This window comes from Drosophila virilis, chromosome 4 (assembly GCF_030788295.1).
Source record: "Drosophila virilis strain 15010-1051.87 chromosome 4, Dvir_AGI_RSII-ME, whole genome shotgun sequence".
Lineage (NCBI taxonomy): Eukaryota > Metazoa > Arthropoda > Insecta > Diptera > Drosophilidae > Drosophila > Drosophila virilis.
The window spans coordinates 22,870,425-22,885,644 of NC_091546.1; the positions used below are offsets into that span (position 1 = coordinate 22,870,425).

Sequence of the window (15,220 nt, forward strand, 5' to 3'; positions counted from 1 at the left end):
GCACCCATAACCACTGTTGCTCCCACACCCCTTCTCTGACAAGCCCATCAACTGCTGCTGGCCAATATCATTGCCAACTTTTTGTGCAATGCCAGACGTTAAATTGGGTATATTATGTTGCACAACAGTCGAAACGGAATAGTTATGACGGTTTGTTGGGGGACTCTCTATAAAATCATCTTATTATTATTGTAATTATTGGTATTTCAACTAAGTAGATTTTAATAAGTGTTTAGTTTATTTTTTAACAAAGTCTAAACAAATTGGAAGAATGGAATATCACATTAAGTATATAGAATATTCTGTAAATATTTGCTTTTCTTCAGGCGAATCTTAACCAAACATAGGAGAACTTTAAATCAAATTCTATAAAGGGGTTTGCCCTCTTATGAATTCAAAATGTTATTAAACTATTAAATTCTATTTAATTTAAAATAATGAATTTAACAGGTCATCTGCGTGTCACCTAACTCTGCTCTGGGTCTCGCCCCTGTTTGGGGAGTAGGTGCTGTAGTTTAACAAGTGCGTGGTGGGGCTAGGGGATGTTTTGTGGGAGGTGATGGCGGTCGAGGCCCTCACAAAATTTATATGCAGACACGCGCTCTGGCGCGAAAATTGCAGCTGGATGAAATCCCATGATTATGCAGAGAATTTGACGCTGCTGCAAAAAGGTTGCACGCTCGAGTTGCAGCAGCAGTTTCCCTTCTTTTTTTTCTCTTCTATTTTACTATTGTTCCGTTTGTTGTTTGTTTGCTTGTTTCTGTTTTTTTTTGTTTTTTGTTTATCAATTCAAGTGCATGAGGCATAGAATGGAAAAAAGGCGGAATGAATGTCATGGTTATGTTTGCCTTGAGTGCTGCTAATTTATGCGACTTTTCCTCTCCCCTTGTTGCTGTTTCATAATTAGATGGGTCGATGCATGTAGTGGGCGTGGCGAATGTCATATGTCAAATGCCAGCTGGCTGTGATCGAGAGAGTGTGTGTGTGTGTGTGTATGGAAAGAGCCCTGGGGGCAGTTGTATTGGCAGCGCTAACCAAATTGTATTGACTTTTGCCTTGTGCATTCTGCCATATTGCACAAATACGGGTTTGCGTGTGAGTGTGTATTATGTGCTTGTGGCTGCCAGGCATTATAAATAGCTAATTAGGCTAGAGCAGGGCCCCAAAACTGTTGCATACTTGTGGGCGCTGAAAATTATATTAAATTCCTAACATTCTATACAAATGTCAATCGAAAATTATTTCATTAACATATATAACTATTTATATTATACATATTGAACAATTCGATAAAAGTTATTAGAGCGAGGCACTTATTACATAGGAATCAATACAAGATACAAGCTATATACAATTATAAAGACCAATCCGAACATAACTCGAACGTCTTTGAACACTGATATAATTATGAATTAGTTTAGCTTTTTTCTTAGGCAAGAGTTTGTCAAGTTGCCGTCTCAGCTTTGTAGGTACCATCGACCCATTTATAAACTCATTTCTTTACCTTTAATTTGAATTGATGCCTTTTGGCCATGTGATTTAATAACAAGTTAATTTAATTGCAACGGCTCAAAGCGATTGAATTCAATTAAATAAACGTACATAAGTCTGATGTTTTCACTGGCAATTTTATTTCATTACGCAATCAAGACGAAAGCCAGCAAAAGTAGAAGATACTTATTCATAAAGCGCATACAGTAGCCAATGCAGAGAAATATATTTGAACTTTATTGAGGACAACCCATTTGTGTGTCTGGAGGATATTATATGCTTTTGGGAATGCAATTATATTGCTATGGCCTTGTCCGCTGTTGCCATGTAAACTAAGAGTATTCTTGTTAAGCTTAATTGAAGAGTCTTCGAGCTGTTACAGATACATTTTTGGGTCGGATAAAGTTAAATTGATTCCATAAAAATTATTTTTATTTGCGATCCCAGCCAAAATTATATATAATTCTGAAAGCTTGAATGAAAAATCGTAAATAATGTATCTTTTTATGAAAGTGAATTTAAGCTTCGGCTTGTCGCAAATAATTTTTCGTTTACATATTTATTCGCACTTAAATTGAAAATCATTTCTGACAAGATTTTTGGTCGCCGCAATTTGATGCGTTCAAAAAAAAAAAAAGAAAATAAATTGTGTATTCGTTAATAATTTAATGAGAGCCGCGAGGAAAACTCAAAATGAATTGCGAAAAACTCGAAGCGTGAAAATGTTTAACTTGTTGATATTTAAAGCAAATAAAGCGAGTGTGCGTGGGTGTTTGTGTTAACATATGTTTCATTTTCCTTGTAAATATTTCAGCCTGTTTGTTTTTTATTCCCACTTTCAATTCAGTAAAATTTGATTATTTCATGCTGCTCCAATTTTTTTGAACAATTAATTTAATGCAGCCAATTGAATTTTATATATATAAATCTAATCCCAACAATTATAAAATAATAGATGCAAATTAATACGCACGAATTGTTGACAAAACTATAATAAGTAAATTATGTTTATTTTGCAGCTGTTGTTGAAGAACCCGAATTTACTGAATACATCGAAAATGTAACTGTACCTGCTGGACGAAATGTCAAATTGGGTTGCTCGGTTAAAAATCTTGGCTCATACAAGGTGAGTTAAATGACAGATCCCAAATAAGAATAAGGTTCATATCACATATCTTTGTGTCAAAGCATATGAATTGGTTGTATTTTAATATGGAATATATTTATATTAATATATATAAAAAAATAATAAATAGGTTAAAGAAAATAACAAGATATTTATAGTCGAACATGCACGACGAGATCGAGCTCCCGTAGCTGTGCAGCCCAGCTAAATTACTTTTAAATCCATACCAATTTCGACTGCGTGTCCACTCTATTCCACTTTTCCAATATCTGCTTAAGAATCTCCCTTAACGAAGTGCTAAGCAAATTTTTACACACCTGTGCAGCGTGCATAAACGCATTTAGTGGTTTTTTTCCTCGTTCGCCCCTTTAAAAACTATTTAATAACATCTAACGGCATGCAACTATATATACTTGCTCTTATAAGGGTTAACTCCTACTTCACCCCGCAATGTGCACACGTAGACGACTGCAATTTCACAGCTCAGCATCACAAAAAGGAAAAGTAGGTACAAAAAACCAAAAAGAAAAAAAAGAATAAAATGTAAAAAATCCAGAAGCGCTGGCAAAAAGCGGAAGCGAGAAAATTGCATCATAGTGTCGCATATAAAAATAAACTCGACCGGTTTCATGTGCGTTGCGGTGCGAGTGTGTGCGGGTGTGCGGGTGTGCGGGTGTGCGGGTGTGTGTACTATGATAGCTATGAATTACACGCATGCAATACATGTAACCGAGAAGCTGGCTGTCATTGGTAAGTGCGGTGGCGGGCGGGGGGTTGGCTTGTGGAGCTGCGTCCCACTGACTCGCACAGACACAGCTACTTAGACATGCCATCAGCTAAAACGAGTCGGTCTACGCTTTTTGGTACCTGTTCTACGCTCACCCCCACTGCAGCCCCATCTTCAATTTGGCCATTTTATTTACTTCATGCGCTGCACGTTTCTTGTGTCGTCGTCAGCTCTCGTTTTCTTGTTGCTCGCATTTACACCTCAATTTGATTCTATTTCCTGGATATGGCAAGCCAAAAAATACAGCCAAGATATCAGGTGGCACACCTAGGTATACCTCTCCCACACTCACCCGCTGTCACTCAGTCAGCCAGTCAGCCAGTCCGTGAAGCTGACTTGGGCTTAGCTACTTGAGCCAGCTTTTTGAGTGCTTGGTAATGATGCTCTAAGGCGTCGCTGCAGCAATTCAAGTGCTTTTGATATTCATGGCCGTGCTCTCCATTTCCCATGGTAATGATGTGTCTAAGCCTGGCCAGCTCTTGATCTTTGCATTTACCGTGAACATCTATCGAAAGGCATCGTTTGCTTAAACTACTGATTTAGTTGTTGGTTGTACAAGGCGTATGCGCAATGTAAGCTACTAATTAGTTGACTTTTACTGTCATCTTTGCTGCATTTATTCAATCAGATTCACTTTGCATTTGCCTTGCTTCTTCCTTTTCTCTCTTTTATCTAATTGCATTAATCCGTTTTCTTTTTCCCTTTTTGTCGAGTAATCAAATCATTATCGCTCATTACACGCTGATTTCTCACAAGCTGCTTAATTAATAAATCATTTCGCTTTTTTCTATTCCATTTTTTACTTACCGAACCGCAAGAAAAACAAGTTAAAATGTGTCAGTTGAAAGTCTACGACCGCTAGATACTCTGTTTTGAAAAAAAAAAAAAACGTATAAAAGGTTTATGTGGCTTTTCTCCACAATTGTAGGCGAGTCAATGTCGTTTCTCTCTCCAGAGAATCATATGGCACATACAAATTATAATTTTTGGTATTACAAATTAAAAAACAGGTCCATTTCTTGCTTTTAAAATCGCGTAGGAAAGGAAATTCACGAGTGAACTTTTCAACTGTCTATGTTACAGACTAAAACATGAATGTTGGACTCTGATATTGTTGTAGAAACAAATATTATTCGGACAGAAAGACTTAGCCGTCTTCAATTCCAACATTTCCCAAATCCCGTTGACAACAGTGTATAAAAATGCTAATGGGCCATGAAAGGACGAAACGGCTTGTTTTTGCTTTGGTCTCCCGCTCTTTCAGCTTCGTTTCGCTTTATTTGCTCAGTTTTATAAAAGTTTTCCTAAGAAGCGTTAATTTGAATAATGAATGTAAAGCATTATTTTTCTTTTACTTAACCCCTTCACATTTATAGCTCTTTTCTTAGAATTTTTATATTTAGATTAAAAATGTCGCCGTAAAAATCTGAATTTTTTTAAATTTGCAAGACCAACCTACGCAAGAAATATTTCAGTTTCTTAATTACATTTGTTTGATTAAAAAACTTATGAACACGCCTTTATTCTTTAGAAATTATTAATTTTAGAAGATATTAATATTGGGGCTTATATTATTTTTCACATATATATGCATATATTTTTCTGTTCATACGCTGTTGGATTAATAATTACTAATGAATTAATAATAAACTTAACTCAGTTAAAGAATCAGTTATTTTTATATATTTATAATAATCTGTTTTCTTCAACAATCTGGTTTTTTTCAGGTCGCTTGGATGCACTTTGAACAATCAGCCATACTTACCGTGCACAATCACGTGATCACGCGCAATCCGCGCATCAGTGTCACGCACGACAAGCACGACAGACATCGCACCTGGTACCTGCACATCAATAATGTGCACGAGGAGGACAAGGGGCGCTACATGTGCCAGATCAATACGGTGACGGCCAAAACGCAGTTCGGCTATCTGAATGTTGTGGGTAAGTTGGTTAGCCGGAGCTTAAAAAAAAAAATGTGGTTAAATCTAATCTAATCAGCACGCGGCGCAGCCAGAGCGAAGCGGCTCCAGTGCGCCAAAATGCCCCAAAGGTGGGCGTCAGCCGTGGCGGAAAAAACACACGAAAATCCTGTACAAATACGCGGCGAATTAAAAAATAATTTATATGCCTTAAAGCGCGCGCACAGCGAGAGAAAAAACAATAACAAAGGCAACGGGAACGGATACCGAAACAGAACTCGGTACCAGAAGAAGCCAAAAGCAAAAGCAAAATTTTGCTGTGTATGTGTGTGAGTGTCTGTGTGAGTGTGTGTGTGTGTGTGTGTATGTGTGTGTCCAGTATACAGTTCAGTGAATCCTTCGGCCAGGCGAAATTATTTTCCTGGCTGGCAAACAAAACAAATTATTAAAAATGCATTCGAAATTTGGCCAAAAGGGAGCGCATATTTTTAATTAAAAAATTATGCGCAAAAAAAAATATAGCAGAAAGCTTAAAAGCGACACAAAATTAAAAAAAAAGTTGTGCAAAAATGATGTTAGCCAAAATATTGGCACTCGCTTTGCTCTAATCAAAATTGATAAAAACTTCGTCAGTTGGATCTGAAAAAAAATATCAATATAAGGGAAAAAAGCGTTGTTAATATTATTATTGAAGCATCATTGATTTGATTTGCATATTCATAAAACCAATAAACAAGACAAATACTTATATGGAAATTGAACAATATTTTTAAAGGCACGGTTCTGCATAAAAAAGTTGAACCGAAATGAAAAATTTAGTAAATTGAGTGCAGTTCGTTGTGAATTATTAATATTAAATCACACGTCAAATGAAAATTTATTAAAATAACACGATTAAAATTTAATTGTTTAAAAAATAATTTAATAATGTTGAAATCAACTAATCTGCATCAGCCGCATAATGAATCAGATCATAATAAAAATGGGCTCTTGGCGTTTTATTTATTTAAATGCAGCTGAGATTTTGACATATAATTCCCTGGTGTTAAATTTGTACTTTTGAAATGTTGATAATATTTTTGCCATAAAATGTTTAACCCATCGAAAAAAAAATAACTTAGCACCTTGGCATCCACAGTTACGGCTGTTTAGTTTTCCTTTTCTGGTTTTCCTTTTCTACAACTGTTGTTGGCTTTGACAAACTTATTACACATTATTAAAATGGTCGGCATAGAACAAGGAAAATAATCAAAAATTAATGCCAGTCTCATTAAATGCCTCAAAATTGTTGCCAAATTTTCTGTAGGTTTCGATTTAAGCATCTGCGTTATAAATATATACAGAAATATAGCACATTTTGTGCACTGGGATCAATTGCACAATATAACTGAAATAATTACGAAATGCATATTGAAAGCTGATAAAATTGAAACTGAAAACATTTCAATTGCAATATCCTGCTGCACACACACACATACACACGCACACACACACGCCCACTCACACTCAGAATTGACACCCACAAACAATAAAATTTATCACCTATTTTAGCTGACGCTATACGCAGCTTTTTCGGCTCAGTTCCATTGTATTTGGGTGCCAACAGTTATATATGTATGTGTGTGCATTGTGAATGTGGCTATATGCGATATATGTGTATATTACGCAATGTAGGCGCTTTAATCTTAAATGGGTTTTATGATAACCAGTTGCATGTGGCCGGGCATTGTTTGCGATTTAAGCGGATTATGGCTATAACAATTGAGTGTTAGCAACAACTCTATAAAGCAGGGCTGGCTTGTTTTAAATAAATAATTCGCTGTCATTTTGCCCGAATACTCATCACATTTCTTTCATCTTTAAAACCTACATGCTACATGCTTACAGTGCCACCAAATATCGATGATTCGCTGAGCTCCAGCGATGTCATCGTGCGCGAGGGCGCCAACATTTCGCTGAGATGTCGGGCCAGTGGCAGTCCCCGACCCATTATCAAATGGAAACGTGATGATAATTCGCGCATAGCCATCAATAAGAATCACATAGGTAAGTGCAAACGCAACGGACAGTAGAGAAGCATTCGCATTGCCTGCATCAATCATTTAGCTGTTCTATTCCTCTCTCTCTCTCTCTCTCTCTTTCTCTCTCTGACGGCCTCTCTCTTTCTTGTTGCAGTGAATGAATGGGAGGGCGACACGCTAGAGATAACCCGCATCTCACGCCTGGACATGGGCGCCTATCTCTGCATTGCATCCAATGGCGTACCCCCAACGGTTTCGAAGCGCATCAAAGTCAGCGTGGACTGTGAGTATAATGGCTGCCATGGGGGATTTTTGCAGGATGCCGGGGGCTACGGGTTAGCTTTTCACTTTTGCTCTTTGACTGTTTGTCAGCAGGAAAATGATAAAGTGATTCTTACGTTCTACTGAACATATTTTTTTTACGACTATTTACCAAGCACTTGCAGCGTTAACAGTTTTGTTAACACAAACAACTATTCAAAGTTGTAAAAAATTGTGAAATTTGTAAAAATTGCAGAAATTTTGCAAAAACTAAACACAGTTTTACAGTTTATGCATTGCGTTTGCGCTTTGCCCAACGATTTTCAATTTATTTTTTTTGATGGCTAAAAATGATGGCTAAAAACTACCTTTCTACATTTGTATAGAATCCGCTTGTGTCCTGCATGTGTGTGAGTGTGTGTGAGTCTGTATAGGTGTTTGAGTACGCAAGTGGTTGTGTGTTATATGTTCTGTTGTCCCGGGCAACTCATATTTCCATTTCGCGGTTGAGGATTAAACTCGATCTGATAGCGGGTCACATAACATGCACAGTGACAGAAATTGGCGAATTCGATGGTGCTTCGAATAAGAATATATCTTAGAAACTTCTCAGAACTAAAGGCCCTATGAATCTTATGACTCCGCATAAGTAGACAGACTTTAAATAAAATAAAATAAATTTTGACGTAACTATTCGCGGATTTTTGAAGCAGTTCAAATAATCCGGCTTACTATTGACAAAAAAAAAAATATATATAAAAAAGTTAGAGCTGCCCGCCTTTGACATTAAGCCGAAAACAGTTTTGCGTGTATACGAATTTTAGCACAAATTAGTGAGCTCTGTCAAAACTGTTTTTTTTTTTTTTATATTCTTTTGCCATGGAAATAATTTGTACATTTCTGTTTTATGCAAACAAAAACCTGCAACTTGGTATTCATATTTTGTAATAACCTCGAACAAAGATCCCAGTTTATTTTGGCTCGTGAACTGAACGAAATCTATATAATACATACTTTTGCCTTTTTTAGCAATCATATCTACTCAATACAAAGCTAACGTCCACTTTTGCCCAAAATTCCTAATATCCTTTTTAGCAAAAGCCAAAATACATATTTCAGGCTAGTCTGAAATTTTTTGGGACATATGCTTTTTGAAGCTGGCCGCATTATATTATTTTCTTCTTTCTTATTTTCGCTTTGAGCCCACTGTCGATGACTGTTTGCAATTTGAGGCGCCACTTGTAGCTGTTGCCGCAGTTTTGCGAAAGCTCAGACAAAAAATTGCAAACAAAAAAAAGAAGGGAAACAAAGTTCAAATCAGTGTGCGGTTCTTTTTAAGATTTATTACAAGCGACAGTCAGTCACATCACATGTTGTCCGTGCGCTGTCATGTCAGTGGGCAGTGGGCAGTGGGCAACAATTGAGGGGCGTGGCTGGCGGGTAGGCGGGACGTTACAGAAAATTTGCTCGTTTGCTGTCACTTAAAAATGCCGCAAGCATAAATCTATTTTGGTTTTGTGCACGACATTCGCTGGGCAGGCAACACAACAAACCGACCGAGGCGACACCCGTAGGAACCACTACACAAGGCCCACGGCCCGGTAACAAGTACCCACCGCACCCACACTCCTTTGCCATTGACTCCCCGAACGGCAACAAAAAGTGCAATACAAATTACACGTGTGCGAGGCGAAGCCATAAAAGAGTAAGTCGAAATGCCTGATTGCTGCAGACGGACCCGGCAAAAAATGTGCATCGCCTGGGCCAGAGAGTGAGGACTAACATTGGGTAGAAAATATGAAAAAATTACTTCAAAATGGCAAGAGCAAAAAAAGCAAAGCACAAAAAAAAAAACAAAAGGAAACTAAACAGATTTGCTGTGCAATGGAGTGTTTGGGAAGCCTAAACAAACTTCAGATGGGATAGAAAACAACAAACCTAATAAACCTTGTTGCACACTGTATACACTGTTAAAAAAGCAGGTGACTAGTAACGTAAATGTGTAATGCCTTCAAGAAAACAGTACAAGCCGATTTATAGGGACTTTTTTTATATATCTGTTTAAAATACAAATCAAGAGTATATTTACTGTGTTTCAAAAAGCAGGCCCAGTTCGAGGTATGTCGTCTTCGGACGAGCATCGTTGAAATAGCACATGCAAACCATTTGAACACATTTCTGGCAATTATAAAAGCTCGCCCTTTAATCGGTGTACATCCAAAATTGCCCACCCAGACACTCTCAATAAACACAATTAGCAAAACTAATGCATAGCTGCCTTTTAGTCGCAATTTGTATGCAGCTTGTGAGGCAGCAGTCACAAAATCCAATTTCTAAACTTGGTCTTCATTTTGCAGTAAACCCAGACATATAACATGGCTCGATAAATATACTTTGTATTGGAAGCAACGATTTTTGTTTGGGACAAAAATAAAATCGTACGCTGATTTTAAAAAATTGTCAAAACAAATTTCCAATCCACTGAAAAAAAAAGTCTGCAGAAGCTTCCCAAACAATTTGTTAAAACAACTGTGACAGCTTGCATATGTCCTTTGGCCAGGACACACGCACACAAGCTTGCTCTCCCTCGCTAGCTCTCTAGTTTTATTTCTCTTTTTACTATATTTTGTTCTATGTTTGTACGTTTATTGTGGCGTGCGTTGCTTAACAAACAGGAAGCAACAAATTCAGCTACTGTTTCCGGTTAGTGTGTGCTCGTGTGTGTGCGTGCGTGTGTTTGTGTGTGTGTAAACGAGTTTGTTTCCTACATTTGTGACTGCATACTGATTTGCTTGCCTTGTGCAGCAGCAGCAGCAGGACACAGGGACAACATATGCTGGGAACGACCCTTAACCTGAACCACTTCAGAAAAAAACAAAAAAAAAAAACAAAAAATAAGGCAAAAAGATTTCTCGAGGCAACGTTCGCTGTTTGGTTTACCAAATCGGCAACTTAAGCAGCTAATTTGGTATGCAATCCAGATATTCAGCATTCATATTATTTCTTTTGGCTTTTTATACAATTTGTCGGTGCTTAGCAGCGCTTTAAAATGCCAATGACTGATTTGCACTGGCTTTCATTTGAGCCAGTTTGCTGCCATCTAATTGCACACAAAATTTTCGAAGACTCGAAGTGAATGCAAAAGCTGTAAGCCAAATAAAAAAAGGCTAAAGTTCTGAGAGCCAAAGCTAGCATTCACGCGTTTGTAGTCTTGCAAAACTATCGGTAACAGTTTCGATAATATCGAAATCAACTGCATACAGTACTATCGATCCAGTTGCCGTTACAGCTTTTTATAATATATAAAAACGAAAATTCTTTTGTTCTTGTGTCTTAAAGTTAACTAAATTCAAAATAAATATTTGAAGTCAGTTGCATCTTTTGTTTAGATTATATAAGCCTTAAATCTAGTGATATTTTGGAAACGAAAAGATGTGTACTGTTCAATATTTTTCCAGCTCAAGTGCCCTACAAAATGATAATACCCAATGCCAGGGCATATGAAAGAAAACACTAATGTACTTGACTTTAGGTACTCTCGACATGGTGACAGGACAAGCATTTCCAGCATTTCCTGTATAGTTCTTGGCGCTGATTTAAATTACAATTGAGTGGCGACAATATTGTAAAAGCTGAACATAAGAAAGCAGCAAGCGACGCTGCTAAGTGGCCAGCGAGTCGGGTAGCTGGATAAAAAAGGACTTGAGTCAACAATAATTTAGCCAGGCAGTGCGGACTAGGGCGGGCGAAGACAAGGACGAGGGCGAGGGCGTGGGCGAAGGTGAGAGCGAGGGGGCTGCTGAGTGGTTTGGTGCTTGCGCCTCAGTAGTCAGAGTGGACACTGAGTGACAGTTTTGTCTGGCAGCTTGTAGAAAATTGCAAGGTGCCATTGCCGAGTGTAAACAACTTGAAAATTAGCAGTTAATGAAGCCTCGTTACGGTTGGCGTAGTTTGGACTGGGGCTCAGTCAAGGATTACCGTTCAAGTACCACGGTATTGTTTGGCGAAGAGGTGGACTTGATTGCACCAAAGGATGTTGGCGCAATATTTGCGGAATTAGTGTAATGGCAAATGGACAAGATGATGGCAGTGAGCTGATTGCATTGCGATTGGCCAAATGGGACAGGTGAATGGACTATAAAGATGGACAAAAGGATTGCGTACAGCACGTGCTCTTAAAAGTGAGCAGAAACAAAAATAAACGCGAGTTAAAGAGCTTGCAGTGAGAAACTCGATGGAAGCAATGGAAAACTTCTTTCAACACAGACATAAAGAAGGCTTATCTGAGATGTGTATACTTGAATTGCTTTCAATTTCTATCTTTTCTAGCATCCGCCTTTATATGCGATTTTCAAGCATGTACCACGTTCTGTTATTTTCCTCTATTACACAACTTATGTTCTGCTCCTTTCTACTAACTATTCCTTTCTATCAGATTTTTATAATTTTCAATATGCTTGTTCCCGATTTGCCGCAATATCTAATATATCGAAACGTAGGTTTCTTTTAGGCGGGTGCCATTGAAATTTGTAAATTTCTTCGCTGGCCTTAAATATTTTTATAATCAATATCTATAATTCTACCTTGAGTTATGGTACGTCGCCCTTACTGAATTGCAATCTAGAATTTATTCCAAAAAAACTTGCTGATTTTATTTGGCCAACAGTTTGAAGAACTTTATTTCATCATAACTAGCGACCTTTCTTGACCGTACAATCTCTTTAATTCATTTCGGTAAACTTATAAGTTTCTTCCTGCTGCATATTGACAAACAAAGTTTCAAGTCCAATTTATGCATGCATTCAAGTTATTTCGCTCGTCCAACATATATATATATACATATATACATTTTTTCCTGACTTTGGTTTATGCAAATGCATGTCGAGCCAGATCTTAAGTATAATTTTTTATGCAACTGATTTTCATTTAAATTGAGAGCCAAGACAAGTCAAGAGTACACGAGGCAACGAGGCTACGCCTTTTCTTTGCCCAGCAGGAAAAGTTCGCCATAGTTCGCACAGGCACACACACACACACACACACACATATACACAAGTCTGATTCAAAGTGGGTAACAAGAGAAAAAGAAAAACTATTTTTCTTTCAGCGAGCGCAGCTCATGAAAAATCTTATGAATAGCATTATTCAGTATTTTGTTTGGCTTGTTTTTTTCTTCTGTTTCTTCGAGTCTATTTGTGATTTGTGTGCATCTGTTGAGTCCTGCGCCTCGCTAGTAATTATATAAAGACACCTATACAAAAATTTGTCATTGTGCACCCAAAATCCATATAAAAAACATAATACAAAATCCCTGACAGAACTTTTGCCACACTCGAGATGCACCACAGCGCATGTTTTTAATTAAGATATTAAATGCGAGTAGCAGCTGCTTTTTTCTTTCTCCTCCTCAATGGCCACTAATGAATATTTTTTTGCATTTGCTGTAGTTATTGTCTGTGAGATCCCTGAGCCTGTCATCATCATTAGGCTGAGCATAAAAAGTCCTGACTCTATACACAATGGTTCCTCCATTCATTCATTGGGTTTGTCTTGTCATTTCGCTGGCTCTTTTACCTTTTGTTGATTTATGCGAGCCACGAGCTGGCAATTAAGCTGCGGCTCAAACCTGAAGGGTTTTCCACCTTCCATCTCTCCTTCTTCCCTGCTGTGGCAAGCCAATTGAAATTTTAATCAGCTTGGACACAAATTAGCGTTGTTTTTATGTTTATGAAAAGTGGCCTTAAGTATCTGCGCTTATGGCTGCCTTTTGACGGGTTTGTTGGACACCTTTTCCCACTTTTTCGCTTTTTTTTTTTAATATCCTTAATCAAAAGGATATTAAGTCACGCGGCTTAAGTGTGACAAAATGCGCAACTTAATTAACTTGTCAAGGGGTTAAGTGAGCTGACTGGATATTATGTACACTATAGTGTTGGGTAACGCAGTAAACAAAAGCATTGAAAGTTGGAAGCTGTCAGCATTAATGCGATAAGTTGACAATGCCGACGGTCTCACCATAATTAGCTTACAACAAAGATGCCTAAATATGATAGTTTTTTTTTAATAAAAGATATAGCTAAACACATTTGATACGGTGCGCAATAGTGTCTGAGGGACTCTACTAAAAGAATACAGAATAAATGAAAATAGTTAAATTATAGACAAATTACAATTTGCAACGGAATGAAACAACGATTTTTTTTTTGTAGTTTAAGCCTCCCTTAACCGCAACAAATTCTTTAAGTTTCTTTCTTAAAAGTAGTATTATTTAATTATACATTTTCTAAATCTATGGTAAGCTGCCTGAGTAACGACGATTTTTGAAAACCAATAAACATATATAAACGCTGTTTACAAACTGTAACCAATCCATGAAACATATAGAAGAAAATATGAATAAATGTTCTAATAGATTGTATACTATAACAATCTTTAGATAAACCAAGTTAGGAGTTTCCACTCTTTATTAAAACAGAATCTGATAGCTACTTACATATTTTCAAGTCTAGACAAAGTTTGTAATATTGCTTAAACATAATGCATATTTTTTTATAGTTCCGCCCATGTTGCTCATTCCACATCAGTTGGTTGGCGCTCCCGAAGGTTTCAATGTTACCATCGAATGTTTTACGGAGGCGCATCCGACATCTTTGAATTATTGGACACGCGGCGAGGGACCAATCATACATGATTCGTATAAATACAAGTAAGTTATAGTCAAATTCTTTATCATTTAAGTAAACTTTACATAGTATGCATTGAGGACTAACATTTTCCTTCTTGAATCTCAATTCATTTCCAGAGTCGAATCAAGCGTCGGCGTGCCCGCTTACAAAACGCACATGAAGCTGACTATTATAAATGTCGGCAGCGGGGATGATGGCATCTATAAATGCGTGGCCAAGAATCCCAGAGGCGAAACGGATGGCATTATACGATTATATGGTGAGTAAATAACTCGAGGCTTCTAAAATTGTGCGACACATTTAAGCACTCAGCACTCTCGTCATGCAATTCCGCAGCTTGTTCAAAAAGTTGCCATCAAATGCATTTTTAATTGTTTGCCAAACAAAAGTTGCGAAAACTGAAAAGGAAAAGCCTCGCGAGGCAGAGCAAAATATGTTGCGCATACGCAGCCTGGTTTATTTTATGGTGGGAATGCAAAGTCAGCGTTTAAATAAGTTTTTTGAGTTCTATTTTCTTTTTGTTTATTTTAATGAAAATAGCTTATTATTAATGAAATGTTGTTTTTATGTAAGTAAAGAGAGTTCAGTTTATCTGCGTAACGCCTGCATATTGACGTCAGGAGCGAAGAGAAACCCATTTAAACGATTTAATATATATCAATAATATGATATAGAAAAAAGCTTTCATATGGGATGTATGCATTAAAAAAGTATTATTTAATGTTTGGCAAATCTTTGTCCGAATCTATAGTTTTCGACTTGCTTTAACGCGCTTAAACTTTATTTTACAATTATTTATAATTAGACTCGGGCACAAAATTTCGTTCATTGTGGAGCAAAGAAATGCCATTTCGTTCAACCTTCGGCAACTTAAAGCAGCCCTCAGCAAATCCATCACGTAATTAAACTTAAAACGTGATATTAAC

General features: G+C 37.3%; 1 protein-coding gene across 7 annotated transcripts in view; it reads left to right on the forward strand.

Moving 5' to 3' along the window:
• DIP-zeta (Dpr-interacting protein zeta) overlaps positions 1–15,220 on the forward strand; it is a 182,136-nt gene that overhangs the window by 162,703 nt on the left and 4,213 nt on the right. For all 7 annotated transcript variants that reach the window (XM_015172608.3, XM_032437552.2, XM_070208977.1 and 4 more), the window contains 6 exons: positions 2,511–2,617; positions 5,132–5,348; positions 7,214–7,372; positions 7,502–7,630; positions 14,164–14,314; positions 14,411–14,553. In XM_015172608.3, the coding sequence (XP_015028094.1) occupies positions 2,511–2,617; positions 5,132–5,348; positions 7,214–7,372; positions 7,502–7,630; positions 14,164–14,314; positions 14,411–14,553 (906 nt within the window). The remainder of the gene's footprint in view (positions 1–2,510; positions 2,618–5,131; positions 5,349–7,213; positions 7,373–7,501; positions 7,631–14,163; positions 14,315–14,410; positions 14,554–15,220) is intronic.